This window comes from Furipterus horrens, unplaced genomic scaffold (assembly GCF_987537825.1).
Source record: "Furipterus horrens unplaced genomic scaffold, mFurHor1.1.pri manual_scaffold_2, whole genome shotgun sequence".
In the NCBI taxonomy this organism is placed as follows: domain Eukaryota; kingdom Metazoa; phylum Chordata; class Mammalia; order Chiroptera; family Furipteridae; genus Furipterus; species Furipterus horrens.
Genome location: NW_028327172.1, coordinates 73,649,991 through 73,674,697, shown reverse-complemented (window position 1 = coordinate 73,674,697; position 24,707 = coordinate 73,649,991). Strand labels below are relative to the sequence as shown.

Genomic DNA, 24,707 nt, shown 5'->3' with positions numbered 1-24,707 from the left:
AATTAGTTTTAAGAAATGATATGCAGATTTTACTGCATATGCAGATAGTGTGGTCTTTCTGTTTAGATCAGTGGTAGAGCTGCAATGGTTAGGCACCTGAAAGTGTTACCAGTTTAGTATTGAGGTATGCAGAAGTGATAGGGTATTATAGTTTTAAGACTCAGACTTTGGAGATAGGGTACTTGGGATTAACTTTGCATTCCACTTACTAGCTTCACAATTTTGGGAAAGTTTCCTGATCTCTCTGAGTCCAATTTACTTATCAGTAATAGGGACTAACGATAATACCTTTCATATGGTTGTTATGAGGATCAGATGAGAAAATCTATTAGCACAGTATCTGGAATATAGTAAATACTTAATAATGATGATAATGTCAAGTACTTTCCGTATGATTACATGTTCTGGGAAGATATTATCAACTTTTTTTTGCAGTGATTGAGGTGCCATATTAATAATTTGTTAATCTTAGGTTTCCTTTACTTAGGCAAAATTAAGTGGGAAAGTAAGTAAACTTCTTAGCATCCATACAAAATTGCTTTTAATCATATTTTAGTAATGGGAATATTGGTACATTTTAAAGTATACATGGCACATCTAGATATCAGCTTGTTTCATAACAACCATGTGAAGACAGCAAAGTAGATGTTATTGTCCTAATTTTATAGCTCAGGAAATTTAAGGCTTAAAGTGGCCAGGTAACAATTTGCTTATAGTCAAATCAGAAAACCAGAGCCCAAGTGTTCTGATTTCTAGTCCAGGGTTAGTTACTCTACATTCTTCATGAGAAGACTATATTTTTTACCATGTAGTTACTAAAAACACTTGCTCACTGTCAGGTAGCCTTGCTCAGAGAAATCACCCAGAGACCACTGTAGAATTAGACAACGGGTTTATTGAGAGAAATGGGGACAACTCTTGGATCAACTCAAGGGCCTGTGGGAGCAAGGGAAGCAGGGGAAAGGTAACTCCCGGTCCACCTCACAGGTCTGTAGGAGCAAGGGGGAAGGGAAAGGGGAATGGAGACTCCCAGTCCACCTTGCAGGTCTGTAGGAGTCGCCTGCCTGGGCTCTTGCAGGCGCCTTTTTTATACTTGCCAAACACACATTTTGGTGAGGGTGAATTTGCTTATCAACATATTCAGCAGGTCATTTACATCTTTTTGCTTTTCTCCCACCAGGTTAGTTAACATATAGGGCTAGGTCCATTAACATGTTCCTCTAGGAATAGGCTAAGTCCATCAGCATTTCTTGTGGGAGTGGGCTAGGACCAGGTTGATATGCATATGTCGAAAGTCCAGATGGGCATTCTAGCTGCCTACATATTCTGACATTTCCAGTCTTTCATTTGTAATAAAAAGAATGATGTTGAGGTTCAGGGTCACAGATGGAGGCTTTAGGGGAAAAGGATGTTACAGTCATTCTGGCTACTTCCTGCTGACATAGGGCATAGTTAGAGAGTACTTTACCCTCTGGGTCTATATATCCAATGTTGTTGTGCTGCCAGGGGCTGGTACTGAGGAGTAGACAGTAGCAGGAGGGTGTGAGCTGTCTGTACTGTAGCTGTACTGATGGTTCTTTTGATGAAGCTGACAAGGAGTCTCAGGGGGCAAGGTCCTAAAACGAAAGCTAAAAGTAATGTTAGTAGGGATAGAAGGATGGCCGTCAGAGGGACAGTTGAGTCAAACCATGAATCTGATGAGGTGCTTATTTTATCCTTTAACTGTGCAGCTTGATCCGTTATCCTCTTAACCATGTCCCAGACTATTCCAGATTAACAAAAACAACAGTCTTCCCCCCAAAAGGCACAGGTACCCCCCTTATGGGCAGTAAGGAGGTCAAAAGCCCTTCTATTCTGAAGTACAACTCCGGCTAGGGAGTTGACCTGATATTGAAGTTTGGAAATAGCCTGCACCGTATCCTCTAGGCTTTGTTCAAGCTCTAGGGATAACTCCTGATGATATTTAAGGGATGTTCCTAGCTCTGCTGCTCCCATTGTGACTCCAGTAGTAATACCAAGGGCTGCCAGGATGGGAATTAGTACTGGAGCTCGCTTTGTTCTTACTGCCGTAGAAAGGGGAATAGGAATCTCCGAGTCAGGTGGCATCACCTGTAGCAGAGGGGCTAGAAAGGCAGTTGTGCAGATTCCTGTCCAATTGGTAGATAGAGGTGGGCCTGTGACCCACACAGAAGGAAAATGCCAGAATATTGAAGGCATACCAGAAGATGAAGGCAGTAGGCAGGTCTGAGAGTTGTCGGAGATGGGCCTTTATCAAGTGCCCTGTTAATGTTCCAGGTACCTCCTAAAGGTGCTCTCTACTGTGTGCAACAAATTTTCATATTCATAGTAAATTTCACTAAGTATTTGTTGGATGGAATTTCATGATTGCTGGTGCTGCAAATTGGTATTTTTATTTTCTTTTAAAATATTAAATCTGGTGATTTCTCCTGTTAAAAATATTGTATTTTTGCCATCTCTAATCATAAAATTAAGACTATTAAAATAGAATATATAATTGATTGAAAGTGACATTATTATATAAATATATCTAAAATTGTGGATTTGACTCGTAACTGAATTAACTGATATTTTTTATTCCTGCTAGATTTTCATAATAATTGTCAACACAGTGATTTAAAAGCAGTTGTTTTCTCTCAGATTTTTTTTCTCTGAAGTGTTAATATAATATATTGGTCATCATTCAGGAAATTTTTACTGTGCCCATCACCATTTTATCAGTTTCACAAATAAGTCTTTGGAATAAACAGTTAAATTACATACTTGTGACATTATCATAGGTATTAATTACAAGAGGTTTCTCTTATCACTGTATAAATTGCAGATTTAGACTAACTTCCTTGAGTAGTTGCCTTGTTAATTTTAAACTCATAGACTAGAAAAATAAGAAAAAAAGAGCAAGAGCAAAATAAAAAGTGAATCATTGAGTTAACTAGAGATCTAGGTTTTGAAGTACAAAGTATTATAGACCTGTAAGGAAAGACCCATTATCTTAGAACAGATTGCTTAGTAAAAGATAAACTCAGATTTGAATGGTGGACTAGAATTTGAGGGTTGAAAAGTGTCTTTTCAAGTAACCATTTTATTGATATTTAACACTTACAGAAGAGTACACAACTCATAACTATACAGACTGATCATTTTCACAAAGTCAAAGCATCTGTGTTATTGGCACATACAGTTTGAGAAGCAGAACATTATTAGCATCCCCCAAACTCCTTTTGTAGTCCTTCTAGTCCCTATGCTCCTGCCAGAAGGGTTACTACTATTCTGGTTTCTAGCATGAAAAATCAGTTTTTCCTGGAATCATATACTGTGCCCTCATTGTTTACTGCTTCTTTGTCCACATTTTCAGATTCATCTATGTTTATATAATTGTAGTCACTCATTCTCATTGCTGTATAGTAGTCTGGTGGGATTACTGCAGATTTTTAATGAAGTTTCTTGTACATCTCTTTTGGGAACTGTGTGTGAGTGCATTTTTATTGGGTATAGAACTGGGATGATGTAAAGTAGTCCTATATTTGAACAAGGAAAATAAGGAACAGAGTTTTGACTTCAATAATTAGATTTCTTCTTTATGCATATCAAAAGTGTGATGTATGTACAAGGAAATATAAGTGGCTTAATAAAGTTTGTTGAAGACATTCAGATTTTCGTAGTTGGTAATCATGACTAACTTAGAGTAATTTGAATACATTATCATCTATAATTTTCTTATTTGTTTTTGTGCCATATTGGAGGTAGTTCCCCCCCGCCCCCCATGTGTGTACCTTTATTCCTTGTTTATTTCTGGGAATACTTTGCCTACTCTTACCTTTGTTTGAAGAAATTCAACTCATTTTTTTTGAGTCTGGTTTGTGAAATTTTTCCTTACATTCCATTTAGAAATAATCCTCCCTTTTCATTTTTTTCTGTAATTCTTTATATGTTTTTATAATATTTTGCTAGTATTATCTCTGTTGTTAGTATTTATGTCCTTTTATCCTCATTCTTTTCGATTGCATTTTTTTGAGGATAGTTTTATTTTTTCTTTCTCATAATTGAAGAACTCTGTACTTGCATGTAGGAGCTCAAATATATATTAAGTTTTAAATTTACAAACAATTTTTATGTTCACGAAAAGTAATTTTATACTTCAGATGTGATTTTATAAGCAATAAATATTAATTCTGTATACCACATGAAAGTATAACTGACATTTAATATTGAATTTTAGTTTCAGTAATAGAAGATGGTGGATTAAGCTGGCTAAAGAAGTCTTACCAAAGAATGAAGGAACAAGCTGAGAAACAAAATAGAAATTTCGAGGACATTGTAGCTGAAAGATATGGGGTGAGTATTCATATTAACGAGTTAAGTGTTATTTTCAGAGTTATGTGGAAAGTTTTTTTTTTTTTTTATTGATTGAAATTAAGTGTCTAACTTTGTCAGTGTTTCGTGCCATGAAACACTTTTGCATTGATTTGGTATTAAATTTTAAATCTATATCTGCTGAAGCCATTTTCTGTTTTTCATCGTATAAACTTATGTGATATTTTTATTGACATAATGAATATAAAATGTAAGTGTGTGCCTGTTTGATGTAAAAATAAATTTCCTCATTGTGAGGAAAGCCTCCATAGTATATCCATCTGGAGGTAACCACTGTTGAAATTTTTATTTATATTTCAGAATTTCCCCCCCGAATTTTTGTTGTGTTCCAGAGTTTTGGAATATAACTTAAAAAAAAAAAAGAATATATGTATTTCTTGAAACAATGGAACCATGCAACAGTACATGATGTTTTAGGACTAGTTCTCTTGTTCACCATCTGTGGATAATCTTTCTGTTTCTGTAATTACTGATAGTCTTTTTTTTTTTTTTGTAATTTCCAGAAAAAGCAGACTTAGAAAGTAATAAGAGTTTGAAAAAAAAGAGAGAAAAACTATCTTTTAAGGTAATTTTTGTGAAGATTTTGATATACATTTTTCTAGATACAATAGTTTTATTAAATTAGGCTTATAATTTTATTAAATAGGCTTATAGAATACATCCTGCTTCTTTCACACTAATATAGTTGGATGTCTAAATATATACGTTTCAATGACCTCTTAATATTTTAATATATATTTATTATCTACCATTATTTAATAGTCATTAGAGGGACATATTTATTTTTTTATTTTTTTCTCCTGTTGAATAGCACTGTGCTGACCGTCTTTGTATAATGCATTTTGCATACTTATCTGGGTATTTTGTTTCCTTTTTTTTTTTTTTAAACCCTCACTGAGGACATGCTTATTGATTTTAGAGAGAGGGAAAGGGAAGGAGGGAGAGAAAGAGAGAACCATCAATGTAAGAGAGAAACATCGATTGGTTGCCACTTATTCTCGCCCCAACCAGTGACTAACCTGTAACCTAGGTGCTCTGATTGGGAATTGAATCCGTGACCTTTTGGTTTATGGGACAATGCTCCAAGCAACTGAGCTACACCAACTAGGGCTTATTTGGATATTTTCTTATGACAAATTACTAAAAATGAAATTGCTGCTTTAAAGGATATAGCAAAGTGTGCTACAGATGTAGCCCAATTTGAGAATTGCCTACTATGTGCAAAACTATACAGATAAGTCAGATGTGGTCCTGGACTTCCAGGAATTGAAGTTCATATTCTAGTAAGGGAAGAAGACCTATTATAAATGACTTTAGCACCAAGCAGACTGTAATAAGAAAAGTAATAGAAGAGAAGAACTCTATCAGAGTGTGTAGGATGCTCTAGGGAGGAAGGATTATATTTGTTATGGATAAGTTTATTTTTACCTGACAAAATACATCAGGTTTTTCTTTCATGACTTAATATTCTTGGTGTAATTTACTGATAGGCCTTCTCTGTCCCCCAAATCATAAAAATGTGCATCTGTATTTACTTCGAGTATTTGTTCAGTTTTATTTTTTATGCATTTCTTTAATTTTTCTGTAATTTACATTTGTTTATGGTATGAAGTAGATAGCTAACTTTCCATAAATCTTTGGGTAGTTGTTTACAATATATTGCATGAATTATTCTTTTCCACTAATTTGAAATGACATATTTATTATACATTAAATTGTCTTTTATAGTATAGGTCTGTTCTTTTACTTTCAAATCGATTCCATTGATTTTTCTGTTAATTCCTGGAATTGGTATCATACTGTTATAATTATTATAGCTTTTAGTAACTCGTGCAGATAGCAAGTAATTAGTGAATATCTACTATGTAGTGGAGTCTTCTTTTATTCGTCATTAAATAATAAGTTTTTCATTCTTACGTGCTTATTTTATTTGCTAAATTTAGAATCACTTTGTCAAGTTCAAGCTCAACAGAAACATTTTCCAAAATTCATTATAAACTTACAACTCTTAGAAATTATGATTTGAATTTAATTAAATGTATAGATAAATTAAGGACAATTAACACCTTATTATGTAGTCATGTTATCCTGAAGTACTGGATATTTCTCTATTTAAATTTTCACTTACACTCTTTAGTAAATTTCTCTGTGCAGTTTTTATGCATGTGTCCTTAAGGATATTTTAAAAATTTGTCAATTGTATATTGAATTCTTTTCCCTCATATTTTCCGATACACTTTTGGTATTGAGTCTGCCAATATTCTAAATTCTTACATTTTAAGTCTCATTGAATCTAATTTTTAATTGAGTTATCTGGGAAGATAGTTATATGCCATTGGTTACTACTTTTGGCTTTTCCCCCTCAGTATTACAATACTTGAACTTTCTTGACTTCTCAAATAGAATTTCAGAACTTTGATAAAAACACTGGAAGCTAGTTTTTCTGTTTTTCTGTGTTTAATCGATAACTTCATTTGAGATGAAGATAATCATCTTTAAAAAAATATCTGTGCATTCAGAGTTTAGTCAGAGATGCTTTTTTGTTTGGTTGCTTTTGTTTTTTAAGTTAGGAAAAGGTGGCTAATTTTTGTGAAATAACTTTATTGGTGTCCTTTGAGATGATATATTTTTTCTTTTTCTTGTTATGAGATGATTTCCTAATGTTGAACCATTCTTGCGCTCTTGGAATGACTCCTATTTTTTAAAATTTATTTTTTTTATTACAGTTGACATTCAGTATAATATTAGTTCAGTTATACAACATAGTGATTAGACATTTATATAACTTACAAAATGATCTCCGGATAAGGCTAATAGCCACTTAACATTATACATATAGTTATTACAATATTATTGACTATATTCCCTATGGTGTACTTCACATCCCTGTGGCCATTTTTGTAACTGCTAATTTGTACTTCTTAATCCTTTCACCTTTTTTACCCATCTGGCAACCATCAGTTTGTTCTCTGTATATGAGTCTGTTTCTGTTTTGCTTTTTGTTTAGTTTTTAGATTCCACACAGAAGTGAAATCATACGGTATTTGTCTTTCTTTTTCTGGCCTATTTCACTTGGTACAGAATTCTCTAGGTTCTTTCTTGTCACAGATGGTAAGATCTCATTCTCCTATTTGATCATGATACGTCCTTTAATTATTGAATTTATATCTTAATATATGCATATGGCCTTTAGTTATCTTTTTATGTTATTTTTATTAAGGGTTTTTAAAATTCTTTTTTTTAAATTACTTTTTTATTGCTATTCCATTAATGTTGACTCAGTTTTTCCCACTTTGCCCTTCTCTGCCCATTCCACCCCCGCTCCCACAGTAAATCTCCACACTGTTGTCTGTGTCCATGGGTCATTCATACATGTCATCTAGTCCCTTCCCCTACATTCTACCATTATCCCTTTCTCCTCTCCCCTCTGCTAACTTTTAGTCTGATCCATGCTTCCTTGCCTGTGGTTCTATTTTATTTATAAGTTTATTTTGTTCATTAGATTCCTGTTATAGGTGAGATCATATGGGATCTGTCTCTCTCTGACTGGCTTATTTCACTTAGCATAATATTTGATAGTAGAGGTTATTATAAGTTTATTTGGATTTTAATGTTTTATGTAATTTCTTAATTCTTTAGAACAGTTAAGAATCATCATAGTATGAGGCATTTTGACATAGTAGTTAAAAACATTGGCTTTGTAGTCATATGGTCTGGAATTTCAATATCAGGTTTATTACTCTATTGCTTTGTGACCTTAGATTCACTTTTTTCCATTTTAAAAACATGACTTAGTATCAATCTCAGATAATTGTTGTGAACATTAATAATTAGTTGAGTGCTTCTCATGTGCCAGGCATTGTTAAAATGTTTTGTGTGTAATTATCTTATTTAACACACATAACAATATGATTATTCTTGTTTTGTAAATGAGGAAACTGAGAAAAACACAGGTTAAATAAATTATCCAAGATTACATAGTCATTATGTAGTTTGAATGTAGTTATTGTCCTTAGTGCCTAGTTCAATTATGCAAACAATGTAGTATAATAAGCATCGGACAAGTTGTGGTAATTGCTATTTTGTTGTCTGTATTTTATTGACTCTTAAGAAACCAATAATTGTAACTGCCTATGAGGAGGTGCTTTCATTATGAAAATATTTCCCCCACCACACTGCCATCATTTCTGTTCTATATATGTTGTCTTTGAATTTAAGAGACAGGTTAAATCTATATTTAAAAAAATAATTAAAAAAATGAAATGTTATGGATTATCTCTGCCTAATGTAAGGTAATAACTTTATCATGTTTTGATCCCTCATATCACCTGTCACATTTTATTGAAATACTGGAAATTTGAAATTTTAGTTCTGGTTTGTTATACGTTTAAAAATATACATCTTATTTTTGACAATTGTATTAAACTTCTCAACTACCAGAGCAATTATTAAGACTTACTCATTACATTTGCCATTTGGTTTATAGCATGTCTTCCTTTTTTTTCAGTGATCTTTGCCCTCATTCATTTATGGTTTGGCTTTCTGATCCTGAGTAATCCCCTCCCCAACCCCCCCAAAATTAGTAGGTGATTTACTTTCTGATTCTTTGCATTTTTGAAAATGATTTTCTTTTAGGATAGTTACATTGTGAATGGAATTCTACACATAGAGTATTTGCCTTATAATTAAAAAAAAATTGATCTTTATTTCATTATCTTACAGCATTTAGTATTGTAGATGAGAAGTTGTTAACAGTCTTACTTTCTAATGTGTTATTAATTTACCTACTCCCATCTGTTCATTACGTGAATTTTGAGACTCAGGAATTCGGTTTTTTAATGTATGAGTCTTTGTATGCTTCATTTTTTCCCCCTTTTCTAAGGATATTAAATGAACCCTTGGGATCTGGAAAGTTAGTTGGGGGAATTTTCTTACATTATTATGTTTTGTTAGTGCTTTCTTCTCTCTCTGTTCTTTCCTTCTGGAAGTTCTAGTACATGTGTGTTAAATTTTCTTAGAGTTAAGTCTCCATGTTTCTTTTTCCTTTTACCTATTTACCATAATATACTAAATATAGAGAATTCTTGGGCTAGTTTTGCATTCACTAATTTGTATTCAGTACTTCTGTTCATTCATTCACTGTATCTACATGTTTATAGACACACAATTTTTATTTACAAGTCTTTCTTATTCTTGACCTCTGCTTTTGTTTTATGGAGCCCATTGTGTTTTTAGCAATGTACAGTAGCAACTACTTGAATCTCAGTGAGAGTAGGAATTAGTTTTAAAAAAATTATTTCTTTATTATTTTCTGTAGTATATATTTTACTAAGAGGCTTCTTTTCACTTTTAAGATTTTTTAAAAAGTATACTTTATTGATTATGTTGTTACAGTAGTCCCAGTTCTTTCCCCCTTTGCTCCCCTCTGCCCAGTACCCCCCTTCCCTCCAGCAATCCCACCCCCATTAGTTCATGTCCATGGGTTGTGCATATAACTTATTTGGCTTCACCCTTTCCTATGTTATTCTTAACATCCTCCTATCTATTTTGTACAAACCAATTATGCTTTTTAGTCCCTGCATTTCCCCTTTTCTCCCTCTCCCTCCTCCAAGCTCATAACCCTCCAAATGATCCCCATATCTGTGATTCTGTTCCTATTCTGGATTGCTTAGCTGGATTTTGTTCTTATTCTTTAGATTCAGTTGTTGATAATTGTGAGTTTGTTGTCATTTTAGTGTGCATAGTTTTGATCTTCTTTTTCTTAAGTCCCTTTGACATTTCATATAATAATAGTTTGGTGATGATGAATGAGCTCCTTTAGCTCTACCATGTCTGGGAAGCACTTCATCTGCCCTTCCATTCCAAATGATAGCCTTGCTGGATGGAGTAATCTTGGTTGTAAGTCCTTGCTTTTCATCACCTGAATACTTCTTGCCGGTCCCTTCTTGCCTAAAAAGTTCCTTTTGAGAAATCAGCCGATAGTCTTACAGGCACCCCTTTGTAGGTAACTCTCTTTTTTTCTCTTGCTACTTTTAAGATTCTCTCTTTGTCTTTAACCTTTGGCATTTTAATTAGGATGTGTCTTGGTGTGGTCCTTTTGGAGTCTAGCTTGTTTGGGATTCTCTGTGCTTCCTGGACTTGTATGTCTGTTTCCTTTGCCAAATATGGGGAGTTTTCCTTCATTATTTTCTCACATAAGTTTTCAATTTCTTGCTCTTCCTTTTCTCCTCCTGGCACCCCATGCTTTGGATGTTGGCATGTTTAAAGTTTCCCAGAGGTTCCTAATCCTCTTCCCATTTTTTTCGATTCTTGTTTCCTCATTCTGTATTGGTTGACTGTTGTTTTCCTCCTTATGTTTTGACTCATTGATTTGAACCCTGGTGTCCTTCATTTCACCACTGGTTTTGTGTGGATTTTCCTTAGTTTCACTTAGCATAGCCTTCACTTTTTCCCTTATGTGTTTGCTGTACTTAAGCATATCTTTCAAGCTTGTGAGCACCTTTATCACCAGTGTTTTGAACTCTGCGTCTGTTAGGTTGGCTGTTTGCTCATTTGTTAGGTTGGCTATCTCCTCGATGCTTAGTTCTCCCACTGGAACCTTGATCCATTCCCCCTTTTGGGCCATACTTCTCTGTCTCCTCATCTTGACAGACTCCTGTGTTTGTGTGCCTCTGTGTCATAGGTAGAGCTTCGCTCCTGTTACGTTGTAAGGAGCGGAGCCTTAGGTTTTCTCGTCAGTACAGGGTGATCTGTTTCACCACGTTGTGGCGCTGTATGTGGACAAGGGGTCTGAGAGGGAACAATGTCGCTTGCTCAGCTCTCTCCCCTTTTCCAGGCAGTTCTTCCACTTTGCATGAGACTGGCGCTCCTCTAGCTGTTGCCCTGGTTGTCGTTCCCAGAGCGGGTGGGTCTGCGGACGCTTTAAGACCGTGGTGGCTGTTTAAACAAGTGGATTCTGCTGAGAGACTGGCAGTTTCTTCCTCCGCCCCAACCCCCACTGGTTTCTACAGTCAAAAGCAAGGAGGCTTTATTTTCCCCAGCGCTGGGACTTGAGCTGCGTGGTCTGGTCTGGGTGCTGGGAGTGCTCCCCAGGTGTCTCTCCTGACTTTTTAAAATGTGTGACTGCACTTTCCATCAGCCTTCCGCTGCCACCACTGCTGTTGCCACCATACTTTGTCCTTTCTTCCCAGCTCCGCCCCCTCTACCTGTGTGGATGAGTATTTCTTCCTTATATGTTTGTAGGACTTCCATGTAGCTTGATTTTCTGGAACTTCTGGTTGTCTCTAGTTTTGAGGTAGTTGTATTCCTTCTTAGTTGTGGAGGGAGATGCAGCGTGTCTGTCTATGCCTCCATCTTGGCCAGAAGTCAGTGGTATTAATATTTTTTTATTTGCTAAATTTTCATTGATTAATCATACTTTTAAAAGTATTCATTTCGGGGTAGTATATTAGTTTTTTCAGGCTGCCATACCAAAGTTTTACAGACTGGATGGCTTAAACAACAGAAATTTATTGTTTCACAGTTCAGGAGAATGGAAGTCCAAGATCTAGATGTCAATAGGTTTGGTTTCTTCTGAGGCCTCTCTTTTTGCTGCCTTCCCAATGCTCTCTCACACACTGCTTTTTCTGTATTCTTACCTGACATCTCTGTGTGTGTCCAAATTTCTTCTTACAAGCACATCAGTTAAGGCTGTCCTGCCTCCAACGCCCCGGCTCGATTGGAAACTTCCTGTCCAGCAGAGGTTTCAGGATCAAGGCTGAGAGAACAAATTTATCCAGGACACTGTATTTTGTCTGGGGGGATGGGAGGCGGCAAATCTCTATTGGAGAGGTGCGCAGAACTTCTTTCCCCCATGCCTTTTATTGAGGAGGAGATTCGGGAGATACAAGGTCAAGACTTAGGAATCATCAATAAGCTTTCAGACACTTGGGTTACAGTTGACAGTTACTGATTACAAATATCAATCTAAAGAACACAGTGACCAGTCTGTGTCAAGGTGTGCTAAACATCCTGATGCCATGCTGACATCAGGTGCAAGGCTTCATACATTTTTAGCTACATACTGTTCATAGCTAACTAAGAGATAAGAAAAGCAGAGCAAGCTCTAAAGCATAATATGCATGCTTTAAATCCAGTTCCCATGGGAACCCTCTGAGTGGCCTTTGGTCCTGTCTGCCTCTTAGTGTTCCAGTTTTCCGTTGAGTCTTAGAGGCCTCCTGGGGGAGGAGGGAGGTGCTTGCTCATAGCTAGGGCTACAATTCCCGAAACCACAAGGAACAATCCCCTACAATCAGTCAAATTGGGTTAGGGCCTAACTTAACAACCACATTTTAAGTTAATCACTTTTTTAAGGCTGTTTCTCAGTGTGGTCATGTTCTGAGGTACTGTGAGTTAGAACTTCACCACATAACTTTGGTCCGGGAAAAGGGGGGCACTGTTCAGCCTATATTGGATAGGATGATTGTATGGCCTCTTTTTACCATTTTGTTGGGTTTTTCTTTCATTGTTCTTCAATAGTGTATCATGGCACAGTGGCATATGGCGTACAAGTTATTGAATCTTTTAAAATTTTATATATCTTCTTTTATTTTTCTCCTTTTTAGTCAATGGAAATATTTCAGTCGAAATTAGAAGAAGCTGAAAAAACTGCATCCACAAAAGAAGATCGTAGACGAGAACATTGGAGGAAGCCAGCATATTCAGATAAAGCACCAAGTGGTCAAGAAAGTAGAAAATCAGACTTGATAAAATATAACAAAAGTTCTAGGGATAGATATAGTTCAACAGATATTACAAATAAGAAAGATAAGTTTAGTGATGATGAAAAATATAATAGACCTGGGTCTTCAGAAACATGTAGAGGAAACTTTAATTCAAGGCAAAGTAAAGAGTTTTCTTCTCTTGGAAATTTGAGACCTAAATTTTTAAGACCCTCTGATGATGAAAACCTTTCATTTCATCATAAGGGCAGAAATTTTGAACCATCTAGTTCATCTTCAGCATTGGCTGCTGAGGGTTCTGTGCATTGTAGTATTCAAAAACCCACAGAGAATAGCAAAGGAAGTTTATCATCATGGGCTCGAGCTGATGAGAAAGGAGAGAGGAAACATTCAAATCCAAAGCCATTAGAAACCTGTCGCAGTGTTGACTATGAACACATTTCAGAAGGCGCAAGAGAAACATCACAGAATGAAAGCTTGAGGAACAATGCTCTGAAAAAAGAATACCTACAGGACACAAAGCCTTCATTTGCTGGGTATTTTGTCATTTGTATTTTTAAACTGATAAAGTTTTATAGGATTCAAAGAAATGAGCTGTATTTTTAGAACATCTGTTATTAATTAGATGTGAGTTGTGATCTCTTATATTTGATGGAAGAGATAAGATTGCACATTTAATAATTCAGTTTCATTTTATGGATTGCATTTCATGTCACAGTTTTATTTGACATAAAAAGTTGGAGGAAGTCAATAGCTATATTTGCTCAAAATTTGTTGCTCTTTTTGCAACCTAAAAAACTGAATGAGTTAAAAATCCTTGTAAATGGGCATGGTACAGGAGATATTTTAGTGTGTTTTGTTACTGTTTCCACATTACTTTCAAAGGAAATTACTCTATTGTTAAGAATAAATATAATTGTAAATATCACATGTCTACTGGAGGTCTGCGAGACTGAAGGAAAATGTGTTGCCATAGCCCAAATAAGAAGTGAAAAAGGTGTGTGAAAAATCCTGCACAGGGAAGCATGAATTATAGTGGTGGTTTACAGAGGAAAAAGAATAATCCACTTTAATCGTTGACAGGTTTAAATCTAATGTTAAAAGAGTTTTCAAAGCAAAATATAGGTTGCATCTGTAATGATTAGGGAAATAGGTAGTACTTACTGGTTTTATTATTCTTGTACTTATTATCGACGCATATAGGGCTGGGTCAGTAGAATAGGAAACCCAGGTAGAGTGGAATCAGACCTAGGAAAACTTGATTTAGCTGTAGGCCTGTAGGAGATAAACATAAATAGAAAACTAGTATCCAAAGGATAATGACTAAATCATATTTGAATGATCAAAATATGTTGAAAATACCACCAAATGAATGTGACACTAAAGGAAGAGGTTTTAGGAAATAATAGAATTCAGTGGTGGCAGGAGTAGGTTTAAGTATTGTGGTTCAGGGTCATGAATCTGGTAAATTGCTTTTGCTAATGACTCCATCTGAAGCTGTGGGTTATAAAGCACAGTATGTTGCTTTCAGTGGGAGGAAGCTGGCAAAATATGAAGTGATGGGAGGCCCAGTCAGATGGGCTCTGGTTCAAGTCAGGGCCTTGCTCCCAGGAAAACAAAGGAGAAATCTAGTTGTATTGACTTTATAAACATGGCAGGGATTAGAGAATGTCTAAGGCTGTATACATACATAATTGTCCAGACTTTCCTCCAGGTACTCACGAGGGTAGGCTGTTTTCAGTTCCCAGCTGTTAGTGGGATGAAGCTCTTATATTCTGATATCATTAGAGCTGGCTTAACATTTGGGTGATCTGTAGATCTTGAATTTGGTGATAGCAGCTAAGTAAATTATGTGAGATAGTCATATTCTCTCTAAGTACTCTGGTTCTCTAATTGCTTTATATTTTCATGTTATATTTAAATGGTAAACTTCTGATAGATATATTCTAATACAAGCACTCATTAAAAGACATGTTTTTTTGTCTGAAGACAGTATTCTTTGTTAGTAGCATTATTATATTTTTGAATTTAATTTATTGTTTTTCTATTACAATTGTCACATTTTTCCCCCATTGCTCCCCCCCCCCAGCCCACCCCTTCTCCCACAATCAATCTGCACTCAGTTGTCCATATCCATGGGTTATTTATACTAGTTCCTTTACTAAACCTTTCTCTTACTCCCTTCTCTCCCTTCCCCTCCCCCCTGATAACTGTTATTCTGTTCCTTGTTCAATTTTGTTCATTTGTTTGTGTTGTTCATTAGTCTCCTGTATCAGGTGACATCATATGGTATTTTTCTTTCATTGCCTGGCTTATTTTGCTAAGCATAATTTTCCCTAGTTCCATCCAAGTTGTCGTAAGTGGCAGGAGTTCCTTCTTTCTTTCTGCTGCATAGTATTCCATTGTGTAAATGTACCACAGTTTTTTAATCCACTCATCTACAGATGGGCACTTGGGTTGTTTCCAACACTTGGCTATTGTAAATAGTGATGCTATGAACATAGAGGTGCATAGGTTCTTTTGAATTGGGGTTTCAGGATTCTTCGGGTATTATCCTAGCAGTGGAATTGCTGGTTCAAAAGACAGTTCCAGTTTTAGTTTTTTGAGTAAATTCCAAACTGTTTTCCATAGTGGCTGTACCAGTCTGCATTCTCATCAGCAATGCCCCAGGGTTCCCGTTTCTCCACATCCTCGCCAGCACTTGTTTTTTGTTGATTTGTTGGTGATGGCCATTCTGACTGGTGTGAGGTGGTATCTCATCGTGGTTTTTATTTGCATCTCTCTGATGGCTAGTGATGTTGAGCATTCTTTTATATGCTTGTGGGCCCTCTGTATATCCTCCTTGGAGTAGTGTATGTTCAGGTCCTTTGCCCATTTTTTAATTGGGCTGCCTGTCTTCCTGGTGTTGAGACATGTAAGTTCTTTACATATTTTGGAGACCAGTCCCTTGTCTGAGGTATCAGTGGCAAATATGTTTTCCCATATGGTTGGTTTCCTTTTCATTTTGCTGATGTTTTCTTTTGCTGCGCAGAAACACTTTGGTTTGATGTAGTCTCATTTGTTTATTCTTTTCTTTATTTCCCTTGCCTTAGGAGATGTATCGGTGAAAATATTGTTATGTGGTGTATTTGAAATTTTTCTGCCTATGTTTTCCTCTAGGATTTTTATGGTGTCACATCTTACATTTAAGTCTTTGATCCATCTTGAGTTTATTCTGGTGTGTGGTGTAATTTGGTGGTCTAGTTTCATTTTTTTGCACTTCCCTATGCAGTTCTCCAAGCACCATTTGTTGAAGAAGCTCTTTTCATTTCATTTTATGTTCCTTCTCCCTTTGTTGAATATTATTAGTTGACCATATAGACCTGGGTTTATTTCTGGGCTCCCTATTCTGTTCCATTGATCTATATGTCTGTTCTTAGGCCAGTACCAGACTGTTTTGATCACAGTGGCTTTGTAGTATAGTTTGATGTCAGGTATTGTGATTCCTCTTACTGTGTTCTTCTGTCTCAAGATTGCTGTGGCTATTCGGGGTCTTTTTGGTTCCATATAAATTTTTGAAGTATTTGTTCTAGGTCTGTGAAATATGTCACTAGTATTTTAATAGGGATTGTGTTGAATCTGTAAATTGCCTTGGGTAGTATGGACATTTTAATGATGTTGATTCTCCCCATCCATGAACACGGTATATGCTTCTATTTATTTGTATCTTCCTTAATTTCTTTCTTTGGTGTTATGTAGTTTTCCGAGGACAGGTCTTTTTTTCTCTTTGGTTAAGTTTATTCCTAGGTACTTTATTTTTCTTGTTGCTATAGTAAATGGGATTATTTTTCTAGTTTTTATCTCTGATACTTTGTGTTCAGAAATGCCTTCGATTTCTGAATATTTGAGTTTGTACCCTGCTGATTTGCCAAGATCACTCATTAGGTCGAATAGTTTTTTCGTGGAGTTTATAGGGTTTTCTATGTACACTGTCATGTCATCTGCAAATAATGACAGTTTTATTTCCTCTTTTTCAATTTGGATGCCTTTTATTTCTTATTGTTGTCTGAATGCTGTGGCTAGAACTTCCAAGAGTATGTTGAATAGGAGTGGAGAAAATGGACATCCTTGTCTTGTTCCTGATGTCAGGGGGAATGCTCTCAGTTCTTGCCCATTGAGTATGATGTTGGCTTCAGGTTTCTTGTAAAAAGGTCTTTATTATGTTGAAGTATGCTCCCTCTATTCCCATTTTGCTGAGTATTTTCATCATAAATGGGTGTTGTACTTTATCAAATGCTTTTTCTGCATCTATTGATATCATCATGAGGTTTTTGTCTTTCATTTTGTTTATGTGGTGTATTTTGCTTATTGATTTGTGAATATTAAACAATCCTTGCATCCCTGGGATGAATCCCACTTGATCGTGTTGTATGATCTTTTTAATGTGTTGCTGGATCCTGTTTGCCAATATTTTGTTGAGGATTTTAGCATATTTGTTCATCAGTGACATTGGCCTGTAGTTTTCTTTCTTTGTTATGTCTTGACCTGGTTTTGGAGTTAGGGTAATACCGGTTTCATAGAAAGAGTTTGGGAGTCTTCCCTCTTCTTGGATTTTTTGGAATAGTTTGCAAAGGGTAGGCATTAGTTCTTCCCTAAATGTTTTATAAAACTCGCCTGTGAAGCCATCTGGTCCAGGGCTTTTGTGTGCCGAAAGTTTTTTGATTATTGTTTCAATTTCACTCCTGGTTATCGGTCTGTTCAGGCTTTCTACTTCTTCATTTAGTTTTGGAAGGTTACATGTTTCTAGAAATTTGTCCATTTTATCTAGTTTTTCAAATTTCTTGCCATACAGTTGTTTATAGTAATTTCTTACAATCCTTTGTATTTCTGTGATATCAGTCGTGATTTCTGTCCTTCATTTCTGATTTTGTTTATTTGGGTTCTCTCTCTTTTTCTCTTAATGAGCCTGGCTAAAGGCTTGTTGATTTTATTTTTTCAAGGAACCATCTCCTGCTTTTGTTGATCTTTTGAATTTTTGTCTATTCTCTATGTCATTTAATTCTGCTCTGATCTTGATGATTTCCTTCCTTCTACTTGCTTTGTGCTTTTATTGTTGTTCTTCTAGTTCTTGTAGCTGTAAGGTTAGGTTTTTTATTTGAGATTCTTCTATCCTTTTCAGGTAGGCCTGTATTGCTATGAACTTTAATCTCAGGACTGCTTTTACTGTGTCCCATAGGTTTTAGGTTGTTGTGTGTTCATTATCATTTATTTCCAGAAACTTCTTGATTTCTTCCTTGATGTCATTGTTAACCCATTCATTATTTAATAGCATGTTATTCATTCTCTATGAGTTTGAACGTCTTTACATTTTTTCTTTGAGGTTGATTTCTAGTTTCAAGGCATTGTTATCTGAGAAGATGCTTGATACAATTTTAGGTTTCTTGAATTTGTTGAGGCTTGTTTTGTGTTCTACCATGTGGTCTATCTTTGAAAATATTCCATGTGCACTTGAAAAGAATGTATATTTTGCTTCTTTGGGGTGAAAGGTTCTATATATATCAACTAAATCCATTTGATCTGTAGTGTTGTTCAATGCCTCAATATCCTTGGTGTTTCTTTGCTTCAGAGATCTGCCCATTGTCAATAATGGGGTGTTAAAGTCCCTTACTATGAGTGTGTTGCTGTTGACATCCTCCATGTTAGTCTTCCAAGATTTTCCTTATATATTTGGGTGCTCCTATGTTGGGTGCATATATGTTTACAAGGGTTATATCTTCTTGATGGATTTTTCTCTTAAGTATTATGAAATGCCTTTCTTTGTCTCTTTTTATGGCCTGTGCTGTGAAATCAGTTTTGTCTGATATAAGTATTGCTACCTCAGCTTTTTTACATGTCCATTCGCTTGGAATACTTTTTTTGTATCCCTTCACTTCCAGTCTGTGTAAATCTTTTGTTCTCAGGTGTGTTTCTTGTAGACAGCATATATGTGGGTCATGTTTTCGTATCCATTCTGCTACCCTATGTCTTTGAGTGGAACATTTAATCCATTTACATCTAAGGTTATTATTGACAGGTATTTATTCATTTCCCTTTGTACCTCTGTTCCTCTCCCTCTGTGTTCTTCTTCTTCTTCTTCTTAAAGCAGGCCCTTTAGCATCTCTTGCAATGCTGATTTTGTGGAGATGTATTCTTTTATTCTTCCTTTGTCTGGGAAACTCTTTATTTCACCTTCCATTTTGAATGAAGCCTTGCTGGGTAGAGTATTCTTGGTTGTAGGCCTTTGTTTTTCATTCCTTGAAATATTTTTTGCCATTCCCTTCTGGCTTGTAGTGTTTCTGTTGAAAAATCAGTTTATAGCCTTATCAGAGCTGCCTTGTATGTTATTTCCTGTTTTTCTCTTGCTGCCTTTAGGAATCTCTCTTTGTCTTTGAATATTGCCATTTTAATTATGATGTGCCTTGGAGTGGGCCTTTTTTGGGTTTATCTTCCTTGGGACCCTCTGTGCTTCCTGGACTTGCATGACTTTTTCTCTCGTCAAGTTAGGAATATTTTGTGTCATTACTTTTTCAATCAGGTTTTCCATCACATGCTCCTTTTCTTCTTCTTGTATCCCTGTGATATGGATATTGTTTCGTTTCATGTTGTCCTGCAGTTCTCTTAAACCCTCTTCATTCGTTTTAAATCTTTTTTTCATTTTGTTGTATTGTCTGGGAATTTTTTTCTACGTTGTCCTCTAACTCACTGATTTGATCCTCTGCTTCGTTTAGCCTGCTTTTAATTGCTTCTACTATGTTCTTCAGTTCAGAAATTGCATTCTTTATTTCTTCCTCGTTCTTATTGATAGTTTCTATGTCCTTTTTTATGCTGGTGTTTTTCTCTGTAAATTCCTTGTAGTTTCTCTGGAGTTCTTTGTAGTTTCCTTGGAGTTCATTGTAATTTTCTCTGAGTTTGTCAAGTTCTTCGAGTTTCCTTGTAACCGTTGTTTTGAATTCCATGTCTGATAGTTTGCTTACCTCTGTTTTATCTAGCACTCTTTCTGGGGATTACTCTTTTCCTTTCATTGGGAGGTTGTTTCTGTGTTACCCCATGTTGGATGCTTCTTCTTTTTTGTTTTTGTTTCTTAGATTTGTCTGCTTTGATTTCCCACTTTTGTGGTATGAGATTGTGTATAGGAGACCTGGGGTATTCAGTGGTGCAGTCTCTTTGATCTGCTGAGCTTGATGCTCTTGGGATGCCCTTTATACTATTTGTTCAAGCTGTCTGGTTGTATTTCAGTTACTCTTTGATGGAACCTTCCCTCTGGCTAGTTGATTGAGAGTCACTCTGCTCACCATGTCTTGAGTTCTTTTGTGTAGATGCTGTTAAAATATGAATACACAACCCAGGCAAGAAACCCACTCCCTCAAAAATATCCCCCACCCACAATCACACTATCAGCAGCAAATGAGCCAGTATTAATATAGATGTAAAGAGGTTTAGACTATTATGCTATAAAAAAAAAAAAAACAACAAAAAACAGATAAGAGTTGTTTGAACTGAAAGAAAGATGTTTTATGAGAGGGAAGATGGTAGAATCATAATAATAGCAAATAGGGTCAAGGCTATGTGAGGCAGTAAGCAATATTTACATTGTATGTTGAAAAAGGGAAGGAAGAATGCAGAATGAAGTCAGAAAGTGGAAGTGTATAGTATTAGGTTTATATAGCAGTTATGTGTTATATATTTAGTGCGAGAGGGAGGATAAACAAAACAGATAAACCAAAAAGTTAATGAAGAATAGGAGGGAGAGAAGGTAGGAAACATTAAAGAAAGAGCTTTTCCCCAGTGCAAGCTTTGGGTGCTGTCTCCTTTTTTTGGATCTGCCCCTGGTCAAAATCCCATGGGTTTCAAATATTCTTTTCTAGCTGGCTGGGTGTGAGGAGAAATGGCTGGTTTCTGAGGCTGCTTTCCTCTCACTTGTGGGCCTGCTGCAGCTCTGCTGTGAGCTGCACTGAGTTGAGGCCCCATACTGGTCCTGCGGCCCCTCCAGCACTCCTCAGGCTTGTCTAGCAATGCTACTCTGCTGGCCAGCCAGTGCGCATGCCCATAGTCCCTTCCCAGCCTCAGGTCCTGTCTTGGCTCCTCCTCCAAAAAAGTCTGTGTTGCCTCCAAGCTGCAGCACTGGCCTGCATCCCGGCCTTGTTGCGTGTCTGCATGTACAGAGTTGCCTGCCTGGGGTCCCTACTGAGTCTCGGGTTCCGCCGCAGGTTTTCCATATGGGCCCCTCTCCACGGGTCAGTTCTGCATTTTTGTTTGGTGGAGGCTTGGTGCGTGCACCCACGCATATGTGCAGGGTTGTCAGCCCAGGGGGTCCCCACCAAGACTCAGTTCACACAGTTTCTCACAGTTGGGGTTGTTCTCTGTCTTTCACGCCTCCGGCTGTTTCAACCAAACCTTGCTGACTCCCTCTGGGACTTTGCTGGTCAGGGCGCCTATGGCAGGGGGAAATTTCCAAGCAGATTCCCGCTAATGAGCCGGTCAGGAGCTGCCTCTTTCCCGTGCAGTGTGGCAGAGGCCCTGCCACTCTGCTTGGAGAGTGTGGCTGAACTCTCTGCCCTCTTTCACGCCGCTCCCACACTCCCTTCCCGGTTCACGCTGTCTGAAATCTGCACTTACTCCACTCTGTGTTTGTACTCCAAGTCCTGCAGTGATGGGAGCAAGCAGACAACACTGCTATCTACTTCGCCACCATCTTTTGACATAGAAACCTGTTAGTAGCATTAATTTTGATGCTGCGGATGGTTTGAGGCATTCCGTGAATTCCTTGAATAACTGGGGAGGGAAAGAGCAGCCTAGGAGTCATCCACATGTGTGCATCCTGAGTGTGTAGAATGGTACAAAGTAAGATACCAAGGTAGGACCTTGAAGAGTCCCTGTTTTTAGGGACTGGAAAGATTTCAGTGAAAGATTATTAGAAGCTATTAGTTTGTCTCAACCTTATTCTTGGTTATGTTGAATTCTTTATAAAATGTCAGAGTTGTAGGGAGCTTTAGAACTAATGAATTTTAGAACTAGAAAAAAAATCATAGAATTGATTTTAGAGCTAGAAAAAACCATAATCTGACCCGGGCATTTTTCAGATAAAGAAATTAAGGCAACTGAGATTGTGAACTGCACACACTGTTATGTAACTAGGGTTGTCAGATTTAGCAAATAAGAACAAGTTCCCTACAATATTTGGACAAACCTGTATTAAAATACTTGCTACCTGAAATTCAAACTTAACTGGGTGTAATGAATTTTATCTGCAACTATATGTAACACGTAGTCATTTCCTGGGTCTGTGACCCTTTTACAAGAGAGAAGATATGTAATATATATATATAAAATGTTATATGTATGTGACATAGTTTCACAGTGCATATACTGTTTTGACCCTTGTTTTTTCCAATCATATTTCAAAGATATTTTTACATCAGACCATATGTATGTTTTTTCATTTTAAAGGCTCTTTAATATGCTGTTATAAAATTTAGATATAAACCGGTATTTTTCATCAGTCTTCAGTTGATGTATTTTAGGTTGTTTATAGTTTGTTGCCCTTACAAACAATGCTGTAGTGAATATTTTGTATGTGTATCTTTGCACACTAAGTATAGCTGTAAAATGAATTCCAGGGATTAGAACTATGTTTTGTTGTAACTAATTTAAACTCTTACCGGTCAGTAGATGAGAATGACTTTCCATTCCTTGCCAATAGTGTTATTGAACTTGTCAGTCTTTGTCACAGACATTGTTGAGAAACAGAAACTTTCCTTTATTTACATTTCTTTAAGTATGAGTGAAGTCGGGCATATTTTTATAAATGTTCATTTTTATTTTTGTTAACTAGTCTTATATTTTGCCTATTTTTTAAGTTTTTTTAGCATTCTTTGTAGTTGTCATGTAATGTATATAGTTATTTTTATCATTTATAGTTTTCCATATTTTTATTCATTCTTTCATTTATTTTTTAACATTTTCAGGGAGGGATTTTCCTCTTAAGATGTTATTTTATTTTTAGATAGACATGAAGGGAGGGAGAAAAGGAGGGAGAGATACATCAATGTGTGGTTGCCTCTCATGCGCCCCCCAACTGGGGATCTGGCTCGCAACCCAGGCATGTGCCCTGACTGGGAATCAAACCTGCGACCCTTTGGTTTTGAGGCTGGTGCTCAATCCACTGAGCCAAACCAGCCAGGGCTCATTTATTCTTAATGTGATATTTATCATTCTTTTTCTTTGTCCTTTTTAGGCCCTACCTAAAGTAGCCAACATGATTAAGAACTTTAAGCTTATTATCTTAGAAATAAAATGTGTTTGCATATAATTTTGTGTATTTTTAGGAATTTGGAATCTAGAGTAGTACATAATATGAACAAAAACTAATGTGATGTCCTTAATTTAGGTTTTATGAAGTTAATATCAGGGACTAACACATTTTATGTAATATTTTAACCTTTGAATGTGATTCTTGGCAGTTTGTTACAGTAGCCCAGAAGGACAAAAGACAGATTCCAGGTTCTAAAGGCTTTGAGTGTAGTTATGAGATCCTTAGACTGGAGAGAAAATTTGAGGACAAGTGGTGAGAAAAGAATAATTAAAGCAAGGAGATCTGTGAACACTGTCAGGACTCAAAGAATAATTGCAGTGTGATAAACTGAAGGTTTCAGAAATGTCATTGGGCTAGAATTCTTTTAGTTAATTGTTCCTCAAAAGTTTTTTAGCCAGACAGGGGTAGTGTGTGTGTTGCAAAGGGAATATATTTTAATATGAAAACAGCATTTTCTTTTTAGAAATAAATTGTTAAGAAGACTTCTGAAATAGCAATAATCCTGGAAAATGAGAAAAGCTTGTACTTTTCTAGTTTTGTAGGATAATTGCAGATGTCATGGAGATGTTTCTTTTAGAGCATTTATTCATCATTGTAAAAACCTTTGGGAAAATAAGGATCTGTTCCTTGCTGTTTGCTGCAGAATAGTTCCTGTGGTATTAGCAAGATGAAATAATGTATTCTTTGGTCATTGTGTGCCCAACAATTCTTATTTACTGTCTTTATTTGATACCTATTACTGTCCTGCTAAGTAACTATTAATTGTTAAAAGATTAAATATTAGACATTTTTAGAATTCTAGTATATCCTTTCATTTATTCTCACCTACTGTTCTTCTACTAATGAACAATTTAATTCCTGTTAGAAAATATTCCCACTCCTCAAAATGTTGTGGAGTATGAATTTCATGACAGTGAATGTTGCCTCTTTTAAAGGTTTCTTGTGCTTCCAATTATCTTGAAACTTGAGAGCTTTGGTTGGATTTCAGCATATCTTCATTTTCTTCTTTTGATTGAATTTTTAAGTTTGCATACGAGAAGTGAAGGGGAAGAATAACATTTCTCAGAAAATGGGTAGAGTCAAGTAAAATTATGAAGATGTAATTTGGATAGACAATAATAGAGGTCATTTGCAATTTAATCAAGAATATTATCATTGGCCCTGGCCCGAGTGGCTCAGTTGATTGGAGTGTCATCCTATACACTGGAAGATCACTGGTTTGATTCCCAGTCAGGGCACATGCCTGGTTTATGGGGCATATAGGA

The 24,707-nt window shown here is 36.2% G+C and overlaps 1 protein-coding gene across 1 annotated transcript in view; it reads left to right on the top strand.

The window, feature by feature from the left end:
• The window catches only part of CWF19L2 (CWF19 like cell cycle control factor 2), a 139,800-nt gene that overhangs the window by 26,366 nt on the left and 88,727 nt on the right, over window positions 1-24,707 (top strand). The window contains exons 7-8 of the mRNA XM_090265870.1: window positions 4,238-4,353; window positions 12,996-13,648. Of these exons, the coding sequence (XP_090121996.1) occupies window positions 4,238-4,353; window positions 12,996-13,648 (769 nt within the window). The remainder of the gene's footprint in view (window positions 1-4,237; window positions 4,354-12,995; window positions 13,649-24,707) is intronic.